General features: G+C 41.9%; 3 protein-coding genes across 6 annotated transcripts in view; 1 reads left to right on the top strand and 2 right to left on the bottom strand.

Moving 5' to 3' along the window:
- Window positions 1-2,269, bottom strand: part of LOC107323232 (uncharacterized) — a 40,956-nt gene extending 38,687 nt beyond the window's left edge. Inside the window, exon 1 of the mRNA XM_085519806.1 lies at window positions 2,104-2,269. Within this exon, the coding sequence (XP_085375932.1) occupies window positions 2,104-2,166 (63 nt within the window). The 5' untranslated portion in view covers window positions 2,167-2,269. The remainder of the gene's footprint in view (window positions 1-2,103) is intronic.
- A 13,191-nt stretch (window positions 2,270-15,460) lies between these two features.
- On the top strand, window positions 15,461-19,427 carry MIMS2 (mitochondrial inner membrane scaffold 2). Its single transcript, XM_015881846.3, has 3 exons — window positions 15,461-15,687; window positions 16,053-16,222; window positions 17,074-19,427. The coding sequence occupies exons 1-3, from the start codon at window positions 15,499-15,501 to the stop codon at window positions 17,288-17,290; spliced, it is 576 nt and encodes a 191-aa protein (XP_015737332.2). The 5' UTR covers window positions 15,461-15,498; the 3' UTR covers window positions 17,291-19,427.
- Window positions 19,428-20,095: 668 nt separating this feature from the next.
- AURKA (aurora kinase A) lies at window positions 20,096-26,717 on the bottom strand. Of its 4 annotated transcripts, none has more exons than XM_085519803.1 (9): window positions 26,585-26,717; window positions 25,827-25,911; window positions 24,670-24,955; window positions 24,003-24,081; window positions 23,170-23,361; window positions 22,679-22,817; window positions 22,160-22,308; window positions 21,400-21,574; window positions 20,096-20,809 (listed from the first exon to the last, which is right to left on the bottom strand). In XM_085519803.1, the coding sequence occupies exons 2-9, from the start codon at window positions 25,878-25,880 to the stop codon at window positions 20,651-20,653; spliced, it is 1,233 nt and encodes a 410-aa protein (XP_085375929.1). In that variant the 5' UTR covers window positions 25,881-25,911; window positions 26,585-26,717; the 3' UTR covers window positions 20,096-20,650. The 4 variants fall into 4 exon arrangements, with proteins under 4 accessions (XP_085375929.1, XP_015737328.1, XP_032304548.1 ...); XM_015881842.3 differs by having other exon boundaries at window positions 26,457-26,590; XM_032448657.2 differs by having other exon boundaries at window positions 26,448-26,585.
- Between the last annotated feature and the right edge of the window lie 79 nt (window positions 26,718-26,796).

The following is a 26,796-nucleotide window of genomic DNA, read 5'->3' as shown; positions in this document are numbered from 1 at the left end:
TCTCTTCCTGAAGAGATGGGTACATTGAGAGAGCTCTGTATACAGACAGCGGAATCTTCTCATGATCAAAACCACCCCTTCAAAGAGCAGCGAGCCATCAAATTCTGAATAAAGGAGGAGATGGAAGTACTTTGTGCAGTGTTATGTAATGTGCATGTATTTATACACACACAGGTTTTCCTTATGAGGACACGGTTTGAACCACTCAGTGACGATTCATAGGAAAGCAGTCAGGTTTGTTCTTTGTATGTATGAAAGTGGAACTTGTTTGTGTTTCTTCAGCAAGAATTCAATCACCCTCATTCTTCTGCCTTAAGTTACATCTGTCTAGTTTGAATCAAAATGTGAAAAACGAATGAGATCCATGGCTTTAAAATGATCAATTTAAAACAAAGTGGCACCGGGTAAACTGCAATGTACTTAGATTAATACTACCTGGCTCTTCTGAGAAGCTTACATTTCAAGTGATCTTTTCTAGAGCCTCTGTTAATCCCACTGCTGATTAAAATGTTATCATCTTATTTTGTGGAGCTACAAAATACAACTGTTCTAGTGGAGAGATCAGAACACCAAAGCAATTTCCGCTTTGATTTTTCTCCATTTGAGCTCCTCTGTGTATTTAAAGGCACGCAGGGGCAAAATTTCTTCAGACTGCTGGGAACATTGAGTCCTAAAAGCACTGAGTAAGTTGACCATGAGCAAAACCAAACTGGACCTGCTGAACATCCCCTGGGTGGTTTGATTGCAAACTTAACCCAGCAGGTCAGCAGTTCTGAAGAGCTCAACATCCAATTTTGCAATAACAAAAGGAGTGAAAGGCCTTTCAAGCAGCTTGGCACAGCCCCACAGCAGAGCACAAACCTGCAGTTTGAGCTCCCAATGCTGCTTGTTGAAGCCTGGCAAGGATGACAACTTTCAATATACACTGCATTTTTTGGCCTGCGTGGTTTCCCAAAGCTCAACCATGTGCCCACTGCAGTGCAGTAATACCACAGGCAGCTCAGCAGGGTCAGAGGCACTCAGCAAAAGCATCACCTTACAGATGGGCTGTGTTCAAGCAGGTCTGGTCAGCAGTTCAGGCAGGCTGCCTTCTCCACCTGGCCAGGAGTGCTCAGATACAAAACCACTGTGCTACTGTTTCCCTGTCATTCGTGCTCATAAGCTGTGGAAGCAAATCAGCATTAGGAAGCAAAACAACATATAATTGCCGTAGACATGTACTGCGAAACAGCCAATTTGGCTGCAATTCAAATGAAAAATTACTATTACTTTGCCTTCATTTGCTATCTTCTGTATCAGAGCTTGTTATTAGTCATATTTCTGGTGCACAGTCCAGGAATAATTCAGTTTAATACTCAGCAGGAAGTGGGTATGTTGACATAATAACAACAGTGTATATAGTTTGGTTGAATAATTACTTCTATTCAAGGCAGGAAAGCTGTGGAGCCATCCTGAATCTAGATGTGACAAGATCGGGCTCAGACAGAAGCCACCACCAGAGAGTCACTTGAGTGAATAGGATAATAATCATTGGATACCACTCTGTATATTAAATGGCAATTAGAGAAGTTTCTAATTACCAAAAAAACCCCACAGATAAATGACCTCTTCCAGTCAAGCACATGAAAATTGAGGATTTCTTGGCACCACACTGTGAAATTCCGACAGGGCTTTTTCATATGCTGTACGAGTAGAATGTAGCTCCCATTACAGTGGCTACCTTCAGACCTTCACATAACTCCCAATAACAGTAAAAAAAAAAAAAATCCTGAGAACATCACTCAATCCCAAAGAAATAATTCTTAGTAGAAGTGAAAATCCTACTCATTAAAAACCCTCTCCTGAACAGCTGTTGTGCTCAGGGCTCTTGCACCTTGCTGCCAATGGCCTCCCCAGCCCACTGTCAAAAAAATCTTCTTGCTCTTCAACAACACATTTCTGAAACAAACAAAACTGCCTGCGGCTGATTACCAAATACCATAAGAGAGATGTCCATGAGGAATGGATAGGATCGAAGACATTTTTAGCACGTCAGGATTTCTTATTCTCATCAGTAATTTCTGCCTGTGCAGCGTTTACTGTGCTGGTAGATATCAGCCTTACCTTTCCCATACTTTCTTCATGAAGCAAAGATCTGTGTGTTGGTTGTGCTCCAGCTGCTCTCATTTATAACATGCTGCTATAATTCCAGGTTTGTGCTTCTAATTCTAATGTTCTTGTTAGAAAAGGTGTTACTTTTTGACAACAGATGATCATTTTCTCTCCAGGACACTCCTGCAAAGCAAAAAAAAACCAAACAGATGCTGCGAGGCTCACAGTGTTGTTTCTGAACAGCAGAAGGAGGTCATCCAATTTTCTCACACCGTGCCACCCTGCTAACTGGCTCATCTCAGAGATGCTGTCATATAAGGGATGCCATGATGCATTTGAAATGTTTTGTTTTGTTACATTTTTCTCCGGATAACTAAAAGTAGGAAGACAAGGTAAATAACTGCCATTTCTATAAGTGAAAGCAGCTTTCCTACAGCCTCTCGAACTGCATGACATTTCATTTATAAGGAGGACTTTGTTCTTACTGCTGCCAAACAGCAAGATCTGGGAGCAGTGCAGAATGGGGAGCCCAGCAGTACCACCAAGTGAATGCACACGATGTCACCTTCAGGACATTAGTAATGTAAAAGAGAAAGGTCTGAGTAATAAGTGGTGAATCTATCATGCTGAAAGTACTGCAAGAGATCAGTTTAAGGCCAGCCCAATTTGATGACTACATTTTCCAAGAGTTCCAAATAGTTCAAGTCATATGTAGTGAAAGAAGACTTTTCGTGGCACCTTCAAGCCGAACACTACATCAGTAACTATGAAAAACTACAGATGGGGAAATATCTGCAGCCATTTGGTTCTGTTGCACAACATTTTGGCTTTGCTTACACCAGCAGAGGCCTTCCCTCAGCAGGGAGAAGCTTTGTGTCCTTGTCCCTTTGTGGATCCCCTCCTTTGAGGAGCCCTCATTCCATCTCAGTGACAAGACCCTCCAGCACCAAGCTGTATTTCAAGGCATGCTACTTTAAAAGTTAGCCACCAAAACCGAGTTATCTGTTATTTTTCTCCATCTTTTTACTCACTAATCTGCACAGTACTTCAGTATAGCTTTCTGAGGTCTTTCAGAGTCACAAAAGAATTCTAAGGAAAAGAAAAAACAAAACACCTCTTTTTCTATTTTGTAGCATTCGAAGATAAGCAGTTTTTCATGTGAAAGTCGAGTGGTAGGCCTTCCTGATATCTTCTAGGTGGATGGAAACGTCCCAAACAATAACATTTTTTGTTTCCTGTGCAGGTGACGTAAGAGATGTTATGACAGGCTGCAATCTCAGCCACTTGCAGTAACCATTTAATGCTTTAATTTTTTCCATTATGTGTAATTTGGGACTCCTGGGCAGAGAAGTAAGCAGTGCATGGACAACCAACATAGCTAAAAGCTTTGCAATTAGCCGAGTATGTAGTTCAGTGCAATTGACATTAGATTTATAGTTTTTTAAGGCAGCTCTTGAAGCAGCATGTAGCTGTTCCCTTTTACAATAGTTTAAACCTTACAACCATCTCCAGATTCCCACTGCAATGGGGAAGCTCTGAAGCAGACTTCTCACCATCAGTATCACTGCAATGATTTTTGCCCTGATGTTGTGATGAAAGTGTCAGGAGAAAAATGGGGATTTTGATTTTCTGTCTTATTTGAAACCAAGGTCATAATGAGACACTTTCTAACCCTGAAATCCCCATCCCTGTGGATGACAAAGCTTTACTAGAGAAGAGATGCAGAGAAGTGGTGACTTAATCTTCTGACCCACTATCCTGTGCCACACACATACATAGAAGTCTCAAGAAAAGAGATGAATAGGTGTCGAGGTGGACGTGCACATCTTCTGGGCATTCCTCTGTGAGGTTCCCTTGAGGTGTCTTGATTCTGAGCACTGCACAACATCCATGTATGTTTGTGTTATCTACCACTGCACCAGCTTTCTACAGTGTTCATTATTCTTTTTGCAACCAAATTGATCATTTTGCTGCAGGTTAATGCTCTGCTTTCATGCACTGTCCCCTAGTTGCCACAGACTTCTCTTTTCAACCTTTTTCAGCCACAATTTCCATGATTCCTAATTTGTTGTCTTGATTGCTGAACTTTGATTTTTATTATGAATTATTTGGCAAAGTGTTAATGAGCTGTACAGATGGATCTGGAAATGAAGGGCTGAGTCACTTCCTTAGACAAGATATGCACACTGTGTGTCAGACTGGAGAGCCTCCTGGCTCCCAGCTGCTCTCCCAGCTCCCTGCCTCCATGTGAAGCCCTGCTTACATGACTGGCAAAGGACAAGAATCAGCTGGAGTGCCTTGTCAGCCTCCCTGCTGCTGTGTGTAACAGGAGTCCACCCTGAGAACCGGAGTTAATTCTGAAAGATCTTGTGCAGTCTTTCCCATTATTTAGGCAACGCGTAGTTGATATGTCAGGGGCCTCCTTCAGAAGACAGAGCACTTACCAACCAGCAGGGCATCAGCCTCAGGAAATGACACATATGCTGCAAAATAAAAACCCTCAGGGGAAAAAAATATCTGTCTTGCTGAGGACCTGCCAGAAGCTGCAGCCCATCATAGTGCTGGTTAGCACAAGTAAGATCGAGCCTGCCAGTTCAACCCATCTATCGGACTTCTGGATGCCAAGCTGAACTGATTCACATTGATTTGCATTTACATAGACTTCTTCAGTAATTCCCAAACCCTCTTGGGAAGTTCAGCCCCATGACTTAAAATATTCTGTCCTATTCCCTTCCTTCTCCCTGCTCCCCATAACTCTTATGAAGAACAGCACTGTGTCACCACAGCTCAGACTGGGACAGCGATGCACATTTATGGCTTTTTTCTGAATTAAACAAGTCAGAATGAAGGAGGTAAAGGCAGATAAATGAGAATGAACTCATAATATTTAGCCACATTGCAGTTCCAACAGAAATAATACCCAATATGTGATGCGGTGTATAATTAGATCTGCTTTCAAATAATACTGATGTTTCTAACAACCTAGTTAGTGCTTAGTCATTGATTTATGCAAATATAATGGTTTTATTCTTGTTAATGAGTTTTGAGAGGAAATGGCAAAATATGTTAAAATTAATTATGTACAAGGAAAAATACATGTCAGTGACTGCACTTTTACCAGCCTGAATCAGAGCAAGCACACAGATTGAAGGCAAATCAGGCAGCTCTGGCACACCTCAGCCACGGAGCTTTAGGGCTCTCGCTGGGAAAAATTAATGGGGTTTGACTCCTATTTGATTGAGCGGGGTCTGAACTGCCTGTTGTTGGTCTAAATTCCTTCTGAGGCCTGAGTATGGTCAGAATTTCACAGCAAACACCTGTTGCTGGTTTTGCCGTTGCTTTTGGCAAAGATGGGATTGGTTCTACAGAATATGAAGTTTAAAAGGGAGCTGTAAAGAAAGAACAAACGAAATCTGGCATATTTTTAAGATCAGGAGAGAATGGAGAAGAAATGAGTTCATCAAATCTATGGTAAATATACATAAAATCAACTCCACAATCTGATCGTCGCATAGGGATTATCAGCAGGGAAAGAGAAATTAAGCCCATGTGCACATCGCATTCTTAATCAATCAATTTTGCCAGACTCAGCCTAGAATTGAAATGATCTTGTCTGCGTACGACTAAAGGTTACCTCTTCCTCAATTCAAAGGGGAAAATGTATTCATAAAAAACATACCCATTAGCTCCACAACAGTAAGCACTCTGTGCATCCAAAGGAGTTTCTTAGTCAAAGGTAATATTGAGCTCTTACCTACTAACTGGATAGCTTACGATGTTCAAAAACAGTTACTCCATTTGGCAGCAAACATTTCTTGCTTCAGCGTTGAGGAAGGAGAGGCTGGATGGTACTCACGCATTAATGACTATGTTTGCTGCTCTATATATTTTGGTGGTTTTAATTTTCTGGTAACTTTTCTGGATATAATTTTAGAGAGTCCATTAACTCTATAACGATGTTATTTAGCACAGCATTGTAAACAGTCTCCAACATGATGTACTATCATTTCATATAGATCTTTTTATTCAGCCCCAAAGCATTTCAATAAAGCTCTAAGAGCACTAGCAATGGCAATACTCTGGCTGTGCATCACCATGGTAATGGCTCAGAAAATAGCTTTCATTTGGGGTCAGAAACATCAAATGTTTTAATAGAATGTAAGTGCAGAGTTCATCACAATACAGCCTAAAACCCTCATGAGCTAACTATCATATCCTCAGCTCCTGAGCTTTGTACAAAGGGCAACATTTAGGCTTCCATGTAAACCATGTAAATCCATGACGATTTATTTTATCAGTTTTTCTGCTCTGGTGTTTCTGTTCTCATCAGCTGTGACTTGCGGTTGGGTGATTCACTGTCTTCATTACATAGTGGTAGTAGTTAACTACAGGAGGCTGTTAAGTGTTGGTGATAACTAATGTTACTTCAGAAGGAGGCTGTGAAAATATGAGTTATCTTCCTTATAAAACAACACATTCTATTCGCAGTTTTTGTGTGCTGATCCAGTTTTCTAAGAAAATAAAGCAGGCACATGTTTGGGCTCACAATGAATTAAAAAAGTTCTTGTTGAGGAACAGTTCTGTTTGCACACCTTGCTTCGCATCCCCTCTCATCTCAGTCACACTGCTGAGATTCCCTGCCTGCTGGAACACCAGACTGATGTCCATTTCTGGCTGCAGTGCAAGAAACTGGTTGGATTATTTTTCCTTTCCAATATCCAAGATTTGCCTGAGAACAACTACACCATTATTATCACACATTGTTTACCTTGCATATTGATTGAGGAAAATATCGTGCCAAAGACTGATGTAAATTGCAGATTGCTACTCTAAAGCATTAACTCAGTCCTGCTCCCAAACTAGCAGTGCCATTATAAGGTAGCACATTGTACCATTAGAAAATTGCAGTTATCTGAATGATGAAATAACATGACACCCAATGTCTTGTGCAGCACTGAATGGTGTAAGAGCTCTGGTTTTCACTGTCCACCCACCCACTCAGCACTCTTTGGACAGTCACTGGCTGTTGCTGATGCTTTCTAGCACTTCAGATTCACTTTCCAAAGCAGGAAAGAAAGACAAATTTGTGAAGGAAGAGTCCTCTGCCTCTGTTTACGTGCACATAAACCCAGCCACTGCAGACTATCGCTCTACTTTTCAAGTTACCAAGAACTTTAACCTCTGCGCACAGAAATGTGCAACCTTTAAGTCCTTTCATATTAAGAAAGACACAGGGATGGTAATGTTACAATTCCTGTAATATTTATTAAACCTCGAAGTACCACTGATTTTTAGAAGAGAAAAATCTTTGGTTCTGTTCTGTGGTCTTCAACAAGGTCCCAGGAAGCCAAAGAGTTTATCTGAAGGACATTCTTGTGCCCTATTGATACACAAGAAAAACATCAAGCAGGTGCCTGGCAGCCTATAGAAGTCAACAGCAAGTTGGACAAGGTCGTTTTTTCATTATCATCACTTTTCCTAACAGCAAAGTTTTCTTCCTTTGTTTGGAGCATTTCTAACTACAAAAAAACAAGTGTACAATACATGTCCTAGTTTGTGAGCACATAAGGTTGCTGCTTCAGAAATGCTATTCAGATGCTGATAACAAGCTCAACATAATACAGGTTCCAGAGGAAATGATTTCAGTTTTTACCTTCAGTCTCACTTAGAAGATTTTATGTAGTACTTTTAAAGTATTTTCTTTAGCTCCGATGGCATATATGACAGCACCTATTAATCTAGATGGAAATCATATTTCTAGCCAATATTTTACATCATTTTTAAAAAGTTATTGCCAAGCTCAAATGTACAGCCTGGAATTTCATTTTGATTGGTATTGTCCACTGAAGTACATTCTGAGAACAGATCATCTCTTCGTTCCTCTATATAGAAGTCTGAAAAGCCCCAAGGTTTTTGAGGTATTTCTCGCAGCACATGCTGTTTGCCTCAAGGTCGGGCCCCAGTTGCCCTCTTTGGCAGCCCACGCTGAGCCAAAGGTTGGCATGTGCTTCCAGCAGCATGGTTTTATATCTGCTCTCCACTATTGGGGTAAGTTCTAAGTGAGTGAATTTCCACTCGTCCAGTTCCCCCATTCCTGATGGTGGTGGGCAATGTGGAGTTGCTCAAAGCAGCCAAAGCTGCAGCTCTGCAGAAGCTGTCCTGCAAGTGCATCCTCTGCTGCCTGCTGGGAAGATCATTTTCCGAGGGAAAGAGCTGTAAGAGAATGGGCTGTCAAAAAGATGATTTCTTTCCAATCTCACACATGCTGAGTTTCTTGTAGGTGGCTCAGAAGGTGTATCAGACAAGCTATTGATCTGAGGACAGTCAGCTCTGAAAATGAAATGTCTGGCAATGGTGTGTGAGAAAATGTATTTACGCATCACAGCTGGAGAACACTGTAACTAATGCTAAAAGACAGCTGACCCCATTCTTAACAAACATTCCTAGTTGCTATTAGTTTGATCATATTCAGCACTGATGATGGCACTCCAGCACTGGGCAACAGTGACCTGTTTAGAAATGACACTGACGAAGTGTTTTCAGATCTCACTGAACTCACCATTTATATTCTCCATTAGCCACCCCTCCCTGGCAGCTCGTGACAAGATTCTGGCTCTTGAAGCAGTTTTGCCCACTGTTCCCAGCCTCTTTCCCTGCCACACTGCTCCTGGTTCACCCACTGTAAAAGCAGAGCTGCTGGGAAGCATTGCCCGGCCTGGTTTCATTCCTGGTGTTTTATGTTCTGGTTTTTATTCTAGGGTGTTCGTGAGTGCTGAGTGAGTGCCCTGATTTGCTGCTCTGACGATATGCAGCCCCTCAGAGCTGCAAAAAGACCAAAGGTTTTATCTTTTATTTTTCTCCCAAATTCCTCAGTACGATTCATCCGCACAGAGTGGACAGAGAGCAGCATTACAAATGTCTGTATAACTTCTGCCTGTCCTGCTTTCCTGTCACAGGCACCTGCGAGTACTTTATCCCTAACAGAAGCAGAATTAACCACCTCTGTGCACCACTTTGTCAATGTGTGAAATACTACACAATAGCTTTTAGCAGCAATTATTCCAGTATGAAAAATTCCAAAAGATGTTTGTTTTTCTTCCATTCTTTAAACAGCTTTTATTACAATTTTTATTACAATTCCCATGGAAACTGTGCTCACAACCACATGCCTAATGTTTGTGGGCTCAAGAATTATCCAGCAACAACTCCAAACCCCAAAGGCTGCATGGAAAGGATGAACTCACGTGGGCTGCAGTCAACAATTGGTAAACACCAACATTTATTTGCTTTATGAATGAGAACAAAACAGAACTGTTTCACCCAGCGGAGTTCATAGCAGACAGATATATTATCAAACCTGTTTTTCCTGTGCAATTCCTTTGCCTGCAGTCCTGCCAAAGGCAGCTGTAAGCTTCTCTGTAAAAGGCAAAATTGGGTTTTGTAACATGAAATATGAGTACAAAGTATCTTACCTTCAGGACAACAGTATTCACACTTTGACAGCACCTTCTCCAGAGCCATCCTTTCCTGGTTATTTGTTGTGCATGTAGCATCCACTAAAGATCTGACACTTCCCAAAGAGCTATGAACAAAGCAGGCAGTGCTACAGGATGCCAATTAGGAAAACACTCCTATTTGCTACAGCTCAGTAATTCTGAACCCGATTAAAAACAAAAGGGCCTACCAATATATGATTATTATTATCTTAAAGTTATTTCCAAAAGGCAAGTGACCAGCCAGTATGTGGAAGGTCATGAACCAAGAAATCACTTGGGGTTTCAGTACGAAACTATGTAGTATCTCAGAGGGATAATGAAAGAAGCTGGAAATAATACAGTCAAAGGCTTTTCTCCCTCTTTCTCTCTGGTGCTGAGGATACTCAGTGTACCCTCCTTCCTCCAGTGATTCTGGAAAATGCATTTTGGCAGCTGGATGCACATCTAAAGGATATAGAAAGAACCTTCTGGAGCAGTAAAACACACTGCAATTTAGTTGATATCTGTCCATATTCCCAGCAGATACACACATGCACCAGGCCTGAAATAATAGTGCTTTTTTCTCAGCAGAGTTCATTAGTCCAGCACAACACACAACTGCTACATGACTTTGGGTTATCTTGGAATTCAAACAGGTTGAGCAGTAAAATGTGCCACAGGCCTTCTCAATAATAACCAGCCAGCTGACTCTTTTACCAGCACATTCACAGAATGAACAGCAGCCAGCACTTCTGTAAGGAGAACTGAGGAGTGATGCACAAGAACTGCCTGGATACTCAGTTACATTTCCCTTAATGGCCCACATCTACCCCATCTTCAGTCCAGATGAGTTTGCTGCATGGTTGCTATTGAAATAACCGCTTTGCAACACCAAGTTTTCAGAGCTGGTTTAAACTGAATGATGACTCACAAACACATTGCACAAGCCCGCTCCCAAAACAAGCCAAGCTGTGAAAAGCCAGCAGTGCCATCCATTGACTGAACTTCATACAGCACATTCTGGGCAGGGGAAAACACCTATCAATGCACAGGCAACACCCCTGTATTCTACCTCCTTGCAATTGCACATGGTTTGCCAAAGTCTTTCTGCAATGATTTCTAATTCCAAACAAGTTCCTACAATGCCTGCTCTCAAACAACAGCTGCCAGATATGTCAAACGACTTCGCTCCTCCTGGCAGAATGTCTGTGTTCACATCTGTTGGCTCCTGATAGATGGATGTTTGTGCCAGCTAACGAGTGTCACAAGAACATGACAAGTCACAGGGCTATCACATGGCCAGCGCCACAGAACAGACTCTTTTTCTTTTCTCTTTCTGAGATCACATAATGAGCAGCCCCACAGTGCATGACCAGAACCAGGTACAGTAACACGGCGCTGGCAGCACAGAGTGGTGGAACCAAGAACAGGCTCCTTCTTTGGTGGGATCTCAAGGCTGACAGCTCTATACAGCATCACTGTCTTATAGTGGTCCCACTTTACAAAACGGCACTTGAAAACATGACATACATTGCACTAATCTTTTCTAAGTGATAGGTTTGAGGCTTTGGAAGAATATTCCTTGTTTTGGGGATTGTTAGACATCACAACGATGTTAATAACTAGTTTAACTTTTAATGCTCTCTAGCTCTTAATATGAGACACTTGCATCTATTCAATGCTTCAATGCAAATAATATTTTTATTTACGGTTTGGCCATTAAAAGTAGTTACAAATTTGGTTGTATCCCAAATTCTCTACTGCTCCCCAGTGCTGGCTCTGTAGAGCTGGCAAGACAACTGGCCATCTTAACCCCCATTAATAATGCTTCTGAGTGCACCCTTTTCCTTCCTTATGGGTAAAACACTGATTTATATTCAGAAGCAAAAAGGTAAACTCACTTGCATGTATTAGAGTACAAACTGGTTGTGTCACTCGCTTTGAAAGGCTGGGTCCCAGAGCAGCAATATATAACCAGCTGAAAGACGTGAGAAGAATTGCCAATAACCTCATACAAATAGGGACAAATGGCTGCGTTGGGTCATTCATATCAGCCTTTTCTGAGTACACTGAAGATTGAATATCGCATTGCACCGAGTTCTTTGGCCAGAATCTCATTATGGCATTATGAAGCGAGAGGTAGAAAAGAGAGTATCTGGCCTTGACTGTTACTTGTTTCATCTAAATAAGCTGATGGTTTGCTTTATAGCAATACTGGTGAGTAGCAAAGGGCAGGAAATCTGCACTTGAGAATCTGAATCACAGGCTGCAACAACAGAATATTATCAACTATTTATATAGCTTTTAAGTGAATAGTGAAGTGGAACAGAACAACCATTTTTTGTATCTGTGGAAACAATTTGATATTGCTGAACATTTAGAAAAACAAAGACAAAACATCTCTTGCCTAATCTTTCCTAAGCTAAACTATGTTCATTTGTGAGTCAAATCCAAAGGTAAATATAACAGAGTATGTGCAAATCTCAGTGTCTGTGGGAATTAGCAGAGGTATAAAACAGCCTGGGGAGGAATTAGCAAAGCAGTTTAGACATTCAGCTTCCAAATTTGGCCCCACAGTTTCTGACTTCACAAAATATGATTTATCTCCTAATAGTAGCAGCAAACATACAAAAATCACTAAACAGGAACAATTTGCATTCCTCTCTATGTTATATCAATAAATAAACACACTGCACTTTTCCTGGGCTAGTTGACTTCATCTGTTACATAAGTTTGAGGGCTCCTTTCCAGAGACGTGGGTTGCATCGATAAAATGATACAGCAACAAAGTAAATAGCCACGGATATCTGATCCCAGTGCCACACCCCAGGAAGCTGAATTCATTGCCTGCACCTCCCTGCAAAATAAATATCAGTGTAAGGGCAGAAGGTGGTAATGTTTCCACAGGCTGCACTCCCCAGCAATAGAAATGTTGTGCCCCTTTAAGGTCATCAAGAACAGGGAGCAAGATCTGCCTCGTCTGTGCAATTCATATTTGTGCAGAGGATTCCTCAGATAATATATGTTTTCTGTATTTCATGTGTATGCATTTTGATGTATAAAATAAACAATAAAATCTGGACTGATGTTATTTAAATTCATGTTCATCTTATCATCTACCCATATTATCTCATTTTCATAATCTAAGCAACCTTGGAACATGATGTGAAAATGCCAGTGTATTAAAGGACTGAGCCTCTTAAAACTCTACTTCACATGCCATGCCCTTCATTTAATGTAATATAACAAAATTTGCTTTAGCCTCTTTTCTGAATGAGGTTCGTGCTCAGTTCCCAACTTGTCTCATTATATTTATGACCCATGGCATTACTACATTTATAATAATACTAAATGATAAGCTTCCATCACGCATCAGCAGCTGTCTCCCACTCACACAGGAACCAATTCCTACTTGCCCATTAGAAGGCATTATATTTTGCAACTACAACATTCAAAATCCCTGAATCATAAATAGATGAAAAGATCTGAAAAACATATAATGAATTTGCCCCCAAACCGTGTATAAAACTTAGAATATTTCTAAGGTTTCTTCATCACCATTTGACCGATCCACCATTAAAGGTTATCTGTTACTCAACTACTAATCACATTTAACCTTACAAATGAGCTAAACTCCTGGACAAGCTCATTGCATCGCCCCACAAGTGTCCATGGCATCGTTTATACTGATATATATATATATACTGATACTGCTGGAAAACCACAATCTGAACTACGGATATTCAACATGGATTCTTTTTAGCACCAATTTCTAGTTACTGGAATTACATACCATAGAACACTTCAGTTCTGCCACTGTTTCTTTCTACAGCACCATAAAAGCACCAAGAGAGATTTTTGCTTCAGAAAGTCAAATTATGGAAGGAAAAGTATAAAGGCTCTTAAATAGATTCCCTGATATAGGACATTCCTCCATTAATTCATTATATATTTTCTGATAAAAGCATGACAAACAATCCTGAAACAAGTTATGTGAGGATCCCAGAGGGACCTGCACATCCAGGGTGGTGCAAGGTGTGTGTCTGTGCTGAGGCACATTCATGAGCTGCCACTGAAAGTTCAGTTTTCTCTTTTTCTTGGCTTCTCTGTGCTTGTAAATTCTGTTTATATTAAAATATCTTAAGCAGGAGTGTTTGTTTGTTTTTCAAGGAACATGTATGGTTTGATGTTTCTGGTCTTGTTGCTTCCTGCTTCTAAGCAAAATCTCCCACTGAGATTTTGGAGACAGCAGACAGCCAGACAGTGCATATAAAGCTGCCAGTTCATCTGCTTTTATGCCTCATTAACTGACCTGCTGCTCTTTTCTCCACTGTCCCAGGATTTCTAGACACCTGGCAGCAGTGTTACACGTACATTGCACGAGAATAACACCAGGCAATGGCTCCAATGTATCTGCCAGAGGGCAGTGTCCTGTGCATATAGAATGCCCTGGGTTGGAAGGGACCTTCAAGACCATCTAGTTGCACCCGCCTGCAGACCACCTCTACATCACAAGCACCAGCAATTCAGAACATGTTGGATTATAACACCTGCATTTTATACCTACATATTTCTTGCAGGAAAACCTCAGGCAGAAATATGGCTCTCAGCAATTTCTTCACACGAAAAACTTGTAGCTGTGACTTTGGAACAGTAACAGATCAACATACTAAATAAGCAAAATTACCTTGGGAGGAACTACTCCCCTGCAAAGCAACCAGAGAGAAACTACATCTATAAAGAAAGAACTAAGCACAAATCCCCAGAACTGGCAGCGCTCTTTATTGTGCCCCAGACAGACTCTATTTTAATGCATGCAAAGCTCTCTCACTTCCTGAAAGACTCCTCGAAACCCATCTGTTCCGTGGTGCATCCTACTCAACAAAGCCTCCCACCACGCTGTCTCAGCATTGCACAGCTCAGTGTTGTCCTCTCCAGTTTCAGCTTGTGCTCCCAACTGCACGCTCTTCCGGAGGGAAAACCTCCCCTTCATCTCACACAGTTCTCCTATTGTACTGCCCTGTCTGCTCACACCACTCTAACAGCCTGTATGAAGAGCAGAGGCTCAGTAACCAGGAAAAGAGACACGCTTTCTTGCTGGAGCTCAGCACCCAGACGTGCTGTTTGTGCAGTGATGTGCTCACACAGCACTTGCTGTCCCCTGGCAGCATGCAAGGCATGCAATCGCCATTTCATAATGCTGTGAGTGTGGCTGTGAAAAGCCCTGGCTCTGTACAGGCTAATGCCAACTTAACCAAGGCCTTTCTAGTTTAAATATAGGGCAGTGGTATCTCCTGCCAGGCACATCGCCCTCCACCAACTGCATCACTCCCTGGGGGATTATCCTTTGAAGGTATTTTAATGCTTACTTTTCCTGTTAGAGTTATGATGCAGAAATGAGGTTATCCATGAGACCTCAGCATTTGCTGCAAGGCCTGAGGAGGGCTCAGAGATGCTGTGAACCTTTGGGGCTGGAAGAGCTCTGCAGTTGCATATTCTGCCCTGCACGATGAGACCTGGCAAATGGCTGCGACTCATCAGCATTAATTGAGTGATAAATTAAGTGGCTTGAACTGCAAGTCCATACACTAGAACTGCAGAAACAAGGCTTTAGCCACATCCGTGCCTGGATGCACACACAGACACGCAGGCTCCTATTCACTGCTGGTGAAAAAACACAACTAATGATGGTGACTGTGTTGATAAAACAGCGTTCTGTGGCTGAGAATTTGCATTAAGCAAATCTAGTGTTATCGCATTCTGTATCTATCGTGGTTTCCATGGGAATAAATAGGAGGCATTACTTTTGGATCCCTCTTACAGCCAGCGCTCCCCATCTGGGTCCTGTCCCTTTAAAGAGGAGGGTACCCGCTGTTGGGGGCGGGTTTAGGGCTGGTCATGTTGGTGCTGCCGCCCGCCCGGTTGTTCCGCGATGTTCCGCCTGCTGCGCCTGGGCCCGCATTGCCTGCCCGCATTGCCCCGCAGCGCTGTGTCCCGCAGCGCTCTGCCCGCCGCTGCCTTCCATGCCCCGGGCAACCAGCAGCGCTCCGGTCGCCCTTTACTCGGTCCGCCTCCGCTGTGCTGGGTAACGCTGCGAGCCGCCGCCGGCAGCACTGCTAAGGTAGGGGGCTGGGCTCCAGCCCGAGGGGCGGCTCCTGTTCGGTTCCGTACTGAATGTGACCCTCTTTTGGGGAATAATTTGCGGTGTTGGGTGTTAAAATGCCGTTCCAGCTGCTGAGCGAGTGGTTCTGGGTGGCTTTGGCACGAGGTGGGATGATTTTGGTTTCCTCGTGCGGCTCCGGTCAGTGACTCCGTATTTAAATCCCATAGGATGCTATTGGAAAACGGCGCTATTTCTTGCTTTACTATAATGAAACTGAGGAGTGAGGGTGACATCAGAAATACTGCTGTATCAGGGCTGGAAATAATTGGATTGATACTTAATAATAATATGGTACTCAGTGCTAATTAATACTTTTCTTTTAGGATGCAGGATCCCCTGGAAAGGCAGCCACGGATCTCAGTGGTGAAAACAAGAAACTCAACAAATCTCAGCAGCTGAAACAAGTCTTCAAGCAATATGGTGCTGTAGGAGTGTCATTCCATGTTGGAATTTCATTAATATCCCTAGGAATCTTCTACGTGGCTGTGTCAAGGTGTGCTTTGTACAGTGTCTGTAATGGTTTAGACAAGGGCAATATCGGACCATTGTGTTTGTTTCTAAAGAGATGTGCTCTAAGGCTGTTTGATTTATATACACGAGTCCTCTGCTTTTTGTGTATAAATGGATCCATAAGTTGATCCAATCTCCAGTCAGGTGTGAGTGCAGATAGATGTGGTGGGCTGCTGAAAACAGAGCAGAGGCTGCACCAAAGTGACTGGCCAAACTAGATGAAAGAATTTGCTTTTCTGCAGAGGTATCTCCTGTTCTCATACAGTAGCATGGCATGTAGAGATAGAGCCATGTGAAAGTGCTGGAGCTCAGAGATAAATGTATTTTACTGGGGGATGAACACAGTTTAAACTGCAGGAGGCAACAGCCACTAAAACTTGGGATTAGACTATCCAGCATTTTCTGTTTTAACCTTAGAGGAGTAGGATATTGTGTATATGATTCCAAAGGGAAGCACAGGAGCTTTGGATAAGTCTGTTTTGTGTGAGGAGAAAGAGAGGAGAAACTGATTATTTCCTCTAGGGAAGGTGGTTCATGGGGCTGAGTGTTCTCTGTGCTGCAGTTGTGTGGCCGATAAACTAAGAAGATATTTGACTTTTGACACGAATCTTGACAATTAAAACCAAAATGTGCATCTGAAAGTAATGCATGTGCTGTTGTTACAGAAGTAAATGGGGCTGTTAGTCCTGGAGGAACTCATTTATCATTTATCAAAACTTAAAAGTAGAAATTCCAGAGTTGTGCTGTGTTAAATTCCCTGAGTAAATAGCACTTTAGATTCTTCAATGTGCACTTTTAAGATAAACTAAGCAACCTTGTTTTCTTTTTCCCCAGCGGTGTGGATATGACTCCAGTTCTCATCAAACTTGGTTTCAGTGAATCATCATTGCAATCTAAAATGGCTGCTGGTACAAGCACGTTCGTGTTGGCATATGCCATTCACAAGCTGTTTGCCCCGGTACGAATCAGCATCACTGTGGTTTCTGTGCCATTTGTTGTCCGATACTGCCGGAAGATTGGTTTCTTCAAACCTCCTGCTCCAAAGCCATGATAATTCCTTATTATTATTATTATTTAAATGTTTAATATTCTTGTTTTTCAGTTCCTTTGAATTCATGCTAATGACCTTCTCTAGCATTTCTCTGGCTTGTTCATTCAGGTGAATGTGAAAAGTGCTGTCCTCATCTTCTTTCCCTTTATAAAAAGCTCTTGAAGTAGAGTCTGGTTTGCACTGCAAGTGCTAATATAAATGCCTGACAATGTGCAGTCTCTTGCAAAAACCAGACGTAGAATCCTGGATTTATTTTCTAGATTTTTGGATCATTTATGTTTTTCATGCCAAAATGCAGTTGCAGTTTCTTACTGTGCAGCTGGGAAATAGAGTAAGATTCCTAATAGTAGAATACTAGTTCTTCCATGGACCATGTAAATAGTTCTATTGGTAAGTAGGTGTATGGGGATCTAAGGTGCTATGTGAGTGTTTCTTTTATTGCAGAAGGTGTATGTTATGATCCCAGTCCTGCAATCCAACACACATTCCAAACTAAATGTAGTGAGAGCACCTATGTGCTTAATTACTGCACAGAGATCATTGTTTTAGCTAGAAGAGGCAATGCACCTCTCTGAAATCATGGCTCCTTGGTGGTGCTTCCATATCGCAAGATTTTGTTGTTTGAAACTATGCTTTTCTGACCTTTCTAAGGTCTTTTTTTCTTTTGCGTTTTAAATCCTACAGACTCATAATGAGTCTAGTGAAATCACTGTAACCAGAATTACCTCCTATTGAATGTATTCCAAAGATAAAGTGAAGCAAAGTATCGGTGGTGTTGAGACCTGGCTTTGTTATTGGGCACATCTTGTTGGTCTCTCCTGGGGTTTTCTTTTTAAGCTGGCTGTTAACTATGGGGGTGTTCTGCTCCTGTGGGTGAATCTCTGATCCTCACCTGAAGCCCAGATGTTACAATTCACAACTTCTCAAAAGCAATTCTCCTGCCTTTGTCTGATAGACTGTGGAGTGTTCCAATTCATGGTGTAATTCAGTTCCTTATTTGGGCAGTGTTCTTACTGAACTGTGTCCTCATGTAACCACTTTTCCATTAACCTAAAAATTGGATCTCAAATCTGTGTATTCAGCTTAACGTTGTATGCTAAACGTGGGTTTCAGACTTCAGACTGTGCTTCTGTGAGGTGACTGAAGCCACATCTGAGTCTGTTCTCCCTTCCTCATCTGTTCTTTTGACATTGTCTGCCTCTGTACTTGTGCTTATCATTTATGCCATGGTGGCTCTGACACAGGTCTGTTTATACAGGATTCTGAACTAAAACGGCAGAGAGCTACTCTGATCATTGAAGTATTCTTTTGCTAAGTTGTCTTTTTGAAAAGAAATACTGCTTGAGGGAAGGAGGAATGAGGCAGGTCTTTGTCACGAGCAAGTTATTAATGCTGCTCAGACATTAAACTGCATCCTTAGTTCATCAGTGTGAATATTATATTTGTTACTGGGATGGAAGTTTATTGCTGGCTATTCAACAGCTAAAAAGCTGCAGGGACTACATAGCAAACGGGGGGATGCTGTGTAGTAACATGCAGCCACCACCTCTAGTTTTCTGATCCACAGCCTGAGGCTGGATGGAAATAATTCATGCTTTGCACCTCTTTGAAATTTCAAGTCTGACTTTGGCATTTCTTGCTTCATTTTCCAAGAAACATGTTCATTTCTATGAGTTCTCTCACTGTTCAGGTTATTGTTCTGTCATCCAAGGGTAACTAAAGGATTCCATCATAATCAAATAATGACAGCCATGCTTTATTTGATCAGTAATTTCTAGCAAGTAGATCATGTCCTGAAGCTGATAAAACTTTTTCTTTCCTGTTCCTAGACTGTTTCTATAAAACAAGACTCATTTAAAGCAAACGTACCTGGAAGTTATTAAGAGGTACAAGCACTATAGGTTTTGTTGTGGTAGTAGGAAAACACTTCATTTAAACTGTGACCTGTAAGGTAAAGATGGTTGTATAAACTACTGGCACTTTTAGATGAGTTTTTGCTAAATATTTTACAGTGATTTGAGAATATATTTTGAAATGTAGAATTTTTGCTTGTAAAGGAACTTTTTAAAATAGTTTGTAAGGTAGTAAGAGACCTCCCATGGCTCCTGATAATGACAAAATAAATTGCTTTCTCATAGCATTTGCTTCAAGTGTTTTACTGGAAAATACTTGGTTTGCATGGCTTGTTTCTGAGTGGAGGAATGAGAAAGAACTTCATGACAGATTACAAGCAAGTTTTACCACACTCTTGAGGAGTTAGTTTGTTTAAAAACCAGTATCCTTTTCAGAAATGATGAGAAAACCTGTGAGATGCTTTGCCATTTATGTCTATGGTAGCTATGAAGCCCAGGTTCTAATCTATTACTTCTGCTTCTAATAATTTCTAAATAGAGGGGAAAAGAATTGGAGCCCAGAGTATAAACACCAGAGAATTGGAAACATGGATTGGTAAGCAGCATGCTTTGGTTTTTTGTTCCTTGTTTGTGGTGTGTATGTGCACCTCACCTATGACTATTACACTTCAGCTGCAAAGAAAGAAGCAGATTTAGTTTTTAAGTGACTGTGAAACTCTCGTGAGGTATTTAGTAACACTTCTAGTACTTTCCTGAAGAATAATAGCTGCATCTACTTCCACAACACCAGCACTTACAGCAAGAACTTAATTTATATCAACTTACTTCTGGACAGAGCTAGAGTCTGTGACCATGGAGGTAAGTCAAGATGTGCCTAGTATGACAGTAATGACAGGAAGTTGGAGGCAGCCAGCACCCAAGATACTATGTATTGTAAGGAACCTTACCATGCTTTTCAATATATAAGCAATCTTTATTTAGATACTTGAGCGCTCACATATAAGACAAAAAACTAGAGACAAAATGCACACATCATTCATTTTTAGGACACAAATGCATTCACCTCAGTTTCAGATTACACCACAGGTATGATACCCTTTAGCAGCCCAGTGAGTTCACAGGCAGGTATCTCTGGGATATTGCACTGTTCAGTAAGATAGAACCATCACTGTCTCTTGTTATTGGAACAATGTGCTATAACTATGACAGACCATACCATAAAGGCCTTGAACAGACCTTGAATACTTACATGAATAAATCTGGCCCACATGTAGTTATTTTTCAAGTACATTAAGTATTCCACAACATCCAGCTAGAAGTCAAATAGATTACGTTGCAATTCAAGGTCAGTTCAAGATGATAACCAACCCAAAACTTGTGTTCTTAATTGCCACTGGATTCCAAGACCTGCTCTTCTTACTGTATTACAGTAGTCACAGTACAAATCTCCTCGTTAGTCCAATGAGATTACCCTTGTTAAGACTATATTCTGGATGGGGCGGCAACATCACTTCCTATTGTTGGGCAGCTTTGTAGAATTTGCTGTAATCCAGGGATGAACAAGTACATCCTTCAAGGGCAGCCGATGGAATGGGTTATGTTTCAGAAGCTTTGAAATTAAATCTCTTGCACCTTCTGTTACAAATACTGGATACCTGAATTCCACCTAAGAAAAGGAAACAAGACAAAAGATGATGCAATATTCTTTGGCACTAATCAAAACTGGAAAGCAATAGGGTTCTGCCCCTCAAGGTACAGAGAGCAAAGAAAACTGTCAGCCTTGTGGGCTATGTACCTTGTACCCAGTAATTTCATCACAACTGTGATTAAAACAAAGCTCTCACTGCTTGCCAAAGTTCAGCTACTGTGCTTTTCTGGGTGCTCCCAACATAAAACCTCATTGCTGGAACCTCTCAAGTTTACAGGACTCTAGAAATATATAATTTAAGTTTTTCCTGATACCTCAAGCAATTAATATTTTATATACCAGAAACATGAAAGTAGTGAAGGAGATTGTGAAGGATAAACTGCTATATGAAAAGGTTGGTGTTCAGATACAGGTAGAAACAGAACAGAACCAAGCAGCCAGGAAAGCTGTCTTTATTGTAATTCTACTCGAGTCACTTCAGGATAGCTTTAGGGATCTAGTTTTCTGTGTATCTCGTTATGGCTTTCCTTCCCTCAAAAGCAATATTAAACTTTCAAGAAGACAAGAAGTGAAACCAAAATTCACCTAGTCAAAGTTATGGTACATACCCTGGAAATAGCTCTGTAGGTTTCTTGATATGTTGCTGCTTCAAAAGGTGGCTTTCCTACAAGGAATTCATAGCACAGAACCCCCAGGCTCCAAATATCCACCTTTTCATCATGTGTTCTTCCCTCAATCATTTCAGGAGGCAAGTAGTCAAGTGTCCCACAGAGAGTTGATCTCCTGAAGAAAAGCACAGAGTACAGTGTATCATTTACCCTTTGTGGCTGTTTGTTAGTATTAGCATCTTGATTCCAGTGTTCTTATCTGTATCTCAGTGTAGTCTACCCCAGATAAACCCAGTATCTCTGGAATTCCATCAGTCATTCTTCTAGGTTTGCTTTGAAGTATTCTGATCACGACAGGCAGTTTTGCCCTTCCTTTTCGCCTCTCCCACTGGCTCACAGGTCAGTGAGGCTTTCTTCATTGGGTGCAGTTCATACTAAGGAAACATTCCAGGTACAGCATGAACTGAAGTTCTGATCTTCATTTCAGGGACCACTGTAACCCTAAACCAGCGCACTAACACCCTTGTTTCAGGTTCAGTAAGTTGTCAGATACACAAATGGAGAAGCAGGATAACGTTCCCTCTATGCTACGCCAATCAAATATTAAGAGCTTGACAGCACTGGCCCAATTATTAAATGCTCCCCCCCAGTATTTCAGTAAGTTGACATTTACCTCCATTGCATAACTAAGTTTGGCAAGAAAGCTAAAATTTTCATTACAGAAGAATTTCACTGTACAAGGTATATACTGTGTTCTTACCTAGAGGATGGAGCATGCACAGACCATCCAAAGTCTGCAATTTTTAACTCTCCATTTGAGCCAAGCAGCAGGTTTTCTGGCTTGATGTCCCGGTGAATCACACTCTTGGAATGACAGTATGATAGGGCATCTGCTAGTTCTGTAATGTACTGCAAAGAAAACAGGACTGTCAAATATGAAGACACTGATGCTCAAGCTTTATTAGCTACAGTATAATATTCCCTAGTTATAATTAGCAGTTTGGAGCAGAAAAATTGTTCCTTGCACTCACAAGCAACAGATGTTGCTTGAAGTGACCACACAAATTACAGTGCTGGGCAATGCTGAACATTATTCATTGACACTGAAGTTGTTTGTCCTCCCAACATATTCCTAAACAGGTTGCAAGTGCATAAGCAAGCTAGCATCCAAAAAGTTAGTTTTATGCAACTGAAAATTGCTAGCTCTTCAGGAGAAAGTTGCATACTTCAGGTATGCTACACAGGAGCAAGCAACGTACAAGCAATTAGAACAACCTACAGTTGCAGTTCTTTGTTCATCGAATTTGGTGTGCTTCTGTAGCTCCTTGAAGACTTCTCCACGAGGTGCATACTCTAGAATAAGGTAGACTCTTGTAACATCATGGAAGTAGCCATATAGTCTGAGAATGTTGGGATGCCTGCAAGAAATTGAAATGCCTTCCTGAACATATTTTCTGTGAAACAACTAATTCATTCAGCAAGTTGGGCTTATTTTACAGGAAACAGAATACCAGGAACAAGCTTAGACTGAGAAATTGCAGTCATCCACTTGTAAGAACTGGCCAGGTGCTTGGCTTCTATGTTTGGGTTCTCTTTTCTTTTTAGTCCATGCGGTGGTGGGGCAGGGGCAGAATGGCAAGAACCTTAACAAGCAGTTTCTTAACAAGCAGTTTCAAGGTGTCATGTATTACAGAATTGCTTTTCTTCAAGTGAGTTTACTTTGTTTTTTAATTGAGCATAAACTAAGAAGAGGGTAACAAGTTATATTACCTGAGATGAGATTGTATTTCAACTTCTCTTCGTAGTTGATGTTCTACACCAGCATCCTCAAGCTGTGCTTTAAACAACACTTTCAGTGCAAGAATAAATTTACTCTGTTTTTCACGTGCCAAGTACACATTGCCAAATTTTCCTTTCCCCAGAGGACGACCAATTTCAAAATCATCAAGAGACCACTGTCTTCTGCAAAAGGAGATAGAAAGTTACAGAATAATGCTTGAGTGTATCAGCAATGTTCCACTTATATGCTGATAGACTTTAGTCTTTAATGGAACACCACCAAGAGGACAAAACATGCATCGAGACTTCTCAAAGGGAAACCTTCTCTCTTGCTTCTAAAGCATATGCATAGAGATACAGCTACATACTGCAGCAAAGCCAAAACTGTATAACTAAGCACATTCCAACGTACTTAATACAGATACATTCTAGATTATCAGAACTGCTTTAAAGCAGCCATACTGCAAGTCAAACTGCATCCAAAGTCGGTCTCAAGCCCTCCTGCACATAGGAACACATTTTTCCAAGTGAACACCATGTTGTTACAGCAGTGATTATCAGCATTCTCTCACAGGAAAAGTTGCTCCTTTTTGTGCCAAAAGCTTTTCTTCAGATTAAAGTAATTTATTGTTCCTAAAGATTGCCAAAGCAAAGTAACCCTCCCCATAGTTTCATTAATAAACATTGTCTCTATGAAGGCCACTGTTCTTAGCAATCAAGAGGCTCAAGTAGGCAGCAGCTTGGCTGCAACTTAGTTGTAGCATGAACTGCTAGACACTGAAAGCACAACTAACAGCTGTAAGTTTTTAAGGCACATAACTTACTTTTTAGTGTCTTCCTTTTTCTTTTTAGTAGGCTCTTCACTTTTCTGTTTAGAGACACTGTCTGCTTCAGAACTCTTTGCTGTATACAATCAAATAGAACAACTATAAACCACCAGCAAATGCAAAACATTCACAAGGAATAAGTCTGGGTAGTATCTACAGCAATTTACTGTCTATCCTCTGTATTTAAAACCTAGCATAACTTACCAGTGGCAAAGCAGCAAAGCAGTTAGAGCTACTTTATCAAAGTGTAACTTCAAATGCTTTTTTGAAACTCATGAAAACTTTAAGAAGTCTTCTCCCCACCTTCTCCCTCCTGCTCATACAGTGTTCTTGTGTATCAGATTACCATGAACACTGGAAAAAAACATGATGCAGGGATACCAATTGCATGTATTCAAAGTTGACTAATGAGCATCTGTAAATTTTCAAGACTGGAGGAACACTTCTATTAGCTCCTCTAAATCCTTAATTCTAGCAACAAGGACAGTACAGTAATATCTAAGATGAAGTATGTGCTGCTTTTCTCTTTCTGGGTGCAACCATCTATTATTCTACAGGACTGTCTAACATGTCGTTAGTGTGAGCTTTACATTTTCTGTCCTGCACTCTTGTTTGAATTCTCCTGAGTGTCACAAACACAGAAATGTATCATCTTTGGAATTACCAGGTCCAGGAGCTTGTTGAGGTTTTTCACTGCTCTTGCTTGGAACCTGAGGCCCAGCAGTTGGCTGGACTGGAAGTTTTGGTCGGGGCTGCTGTGTTGTCTGATTGTTAGACAGTTTTTGGTTTGACAGTGAAGAATTTTTTTGTGATTGTACAGGAACTCGCTGGGCAAAATTTGCAGGACACAGAACACGTTGCAGTTGAACTCCACTGTTCAGTGGCTGGCTCTGGGCAGAACTCTGAGACACAGGGACACGTTTTGGGCCATCCACAACTGGATTCGCTGCCTTCAAAAAACAACAACTGCATATTAGTAATAGAATAGAACACTATAACCTTTATGTCCCTGTACAACAGGGTTAGGTACAGGTTGCAGAAAAAGATAAGGAGGAGAAAAAAACCCAGTATATTAAAAGGAGATGTTAAAATTACTCTGATCTTATTTTTTAAGAATTGAATTGACTTGTAGAAAACTACTGTCTTGTTAACAACAGCTTATTCATAACTAGACACAGAGCCACCAAAGTCTAGATAACAGTGGAAAGCTCAGACCAGCCTTTACTATAGGAATCCTGTTCACATTCAATGCTTTGAGTCACTGTTCCCTTGAGTGCTATGTATTTTAAGATGCCTTGTGCTACTACAGGAGTTCATCAGAACAAAGCAAGTTTAGGATGGTTCATTTACCTGCTTTTAATCATTTTCTTTCAGTCAAGGAAGGAAATTTAAACTAATATTTAAGTAATGCTTAGTAGCTCTAGAATTAAATTCAAATGCTAATGATCTGTTACTGATGCCTTCACTCCTCTAGGAAGACTTATATTCTCCTTTTTTTTTTTTGATCCAATGCATTGAAAGCTGATTTTAAACCATGCTTCTGCTACTTTAAAACCTGACAAGGACCTGTTTATACTTAAATTAGAAGAAAAGAATGTCCGTGCTTCTGTATACAAAGATATGTAATCTTAAGGCATACACAAGGATATACAACATTAAGGCAGCACGTCCTTTGCAAGTCACAGCCTGTATGTTTTTGCTGTCTAATTACATGATTAGGGATTAAAAACTGCACTACTAGGACTTCCCAATTGAATAACTGGATGCTAATAACAGCAGCCAGAAGCTCAGTCACACCCATCAACTCGATAAACGTCTCACCTTAATAACACGAGAAGGGTTCCCAGGACAGTTCTCTTTTATCTTCTTGTCCATAGTGCCCGAGAAAAGCAAGATACACTTTCACCTACGGAGAATGAAACAGAGAACAGGGCTGAGCCGCTCCTCGGACGTGCTGCTCTCCCTCTGCCCCCTAGGCCTCACGCTAGGCCTCACTTCAGGCCTCCCCCGAGTCCTGCCCGCCCCAGCTTCATAACGGCCGGGCCGTACCCACACCACCCGCCGGCTGGGTTACCCTCGAGGCAGGTAAGGCCACAACACAGCACCACACGAGGCCAGGCCAGGCCCGGCCCGGCCCAACGCGGCCCCACACTCACCTCGGCCCGCGGCCGCTACAACTGTTTGAATTCAAACCTCCCTCCCTTAAATAGCCTTTAAAATTCCGCCCCCTCGCCATTGGCTCCTCTCCCGGCATCCGCGCCCTCCGATTGGCCGCTTTTCAGTCCACCCGCCCTCCCATTGGCTCTCCTGACTCCCCGCTCGTCGCGAGGCCTAGACTCGTCGCCGTGAGCTTGCGGTGCGCATGCGCAACGGCGGCCCGCTGCGTACCCGCGTCGTCCCGACCCGCCCACCCTTTGGGCGGCGTTTACGTTACATACGTACTTTACGTACCGTCTGTCCGTCGCTTGTTTCTTCCGTACTCCAAGTGCGTGGATCGAGCTCACACACTTTCTCTCCGTAAGTCTCAGCCCGGCCGCGGTCTCTCGTTACGCAAATCGCGTTACGTCCAGCCCACCCACCTGTGGCAGCGCTACAACTCCCGCTCAACGAGGCCTCGGGGGTGAAGGGCTCCAGGTTAGTGCTGCATCCAGCCGGGCTCACACCTCGATCCTCCTCAGCGTCACCTGGGGCTGAGGGAGACGCGGCGCTGCCACCTCGCGTGAAGCCGAGTGGGAGCTGGGGGCCATTGTGTGCTGAGGTGCGACGGGCAGCAGCAGCAGGAGGAGCATCA

Source organism: Coturnix japonica, chromosome 19 (genome assembly GCF_054131305.1).
Source record: "Coturnix japonica strain WE chromosome 19, WE-NBRP24, whole genome shotgun sequence".
Taxonomy (NCBI): domain Eukaryota; kingdom Metazoa; phylum Chordata; class Aves; order Galliformes; family Phasianidae; genus Coturnix; species Coturnix japonica.
Note: the sequence above shows the minus strand (reverse complement) of the source record. Positions and strands in the feature narration are given on the sequence as shown.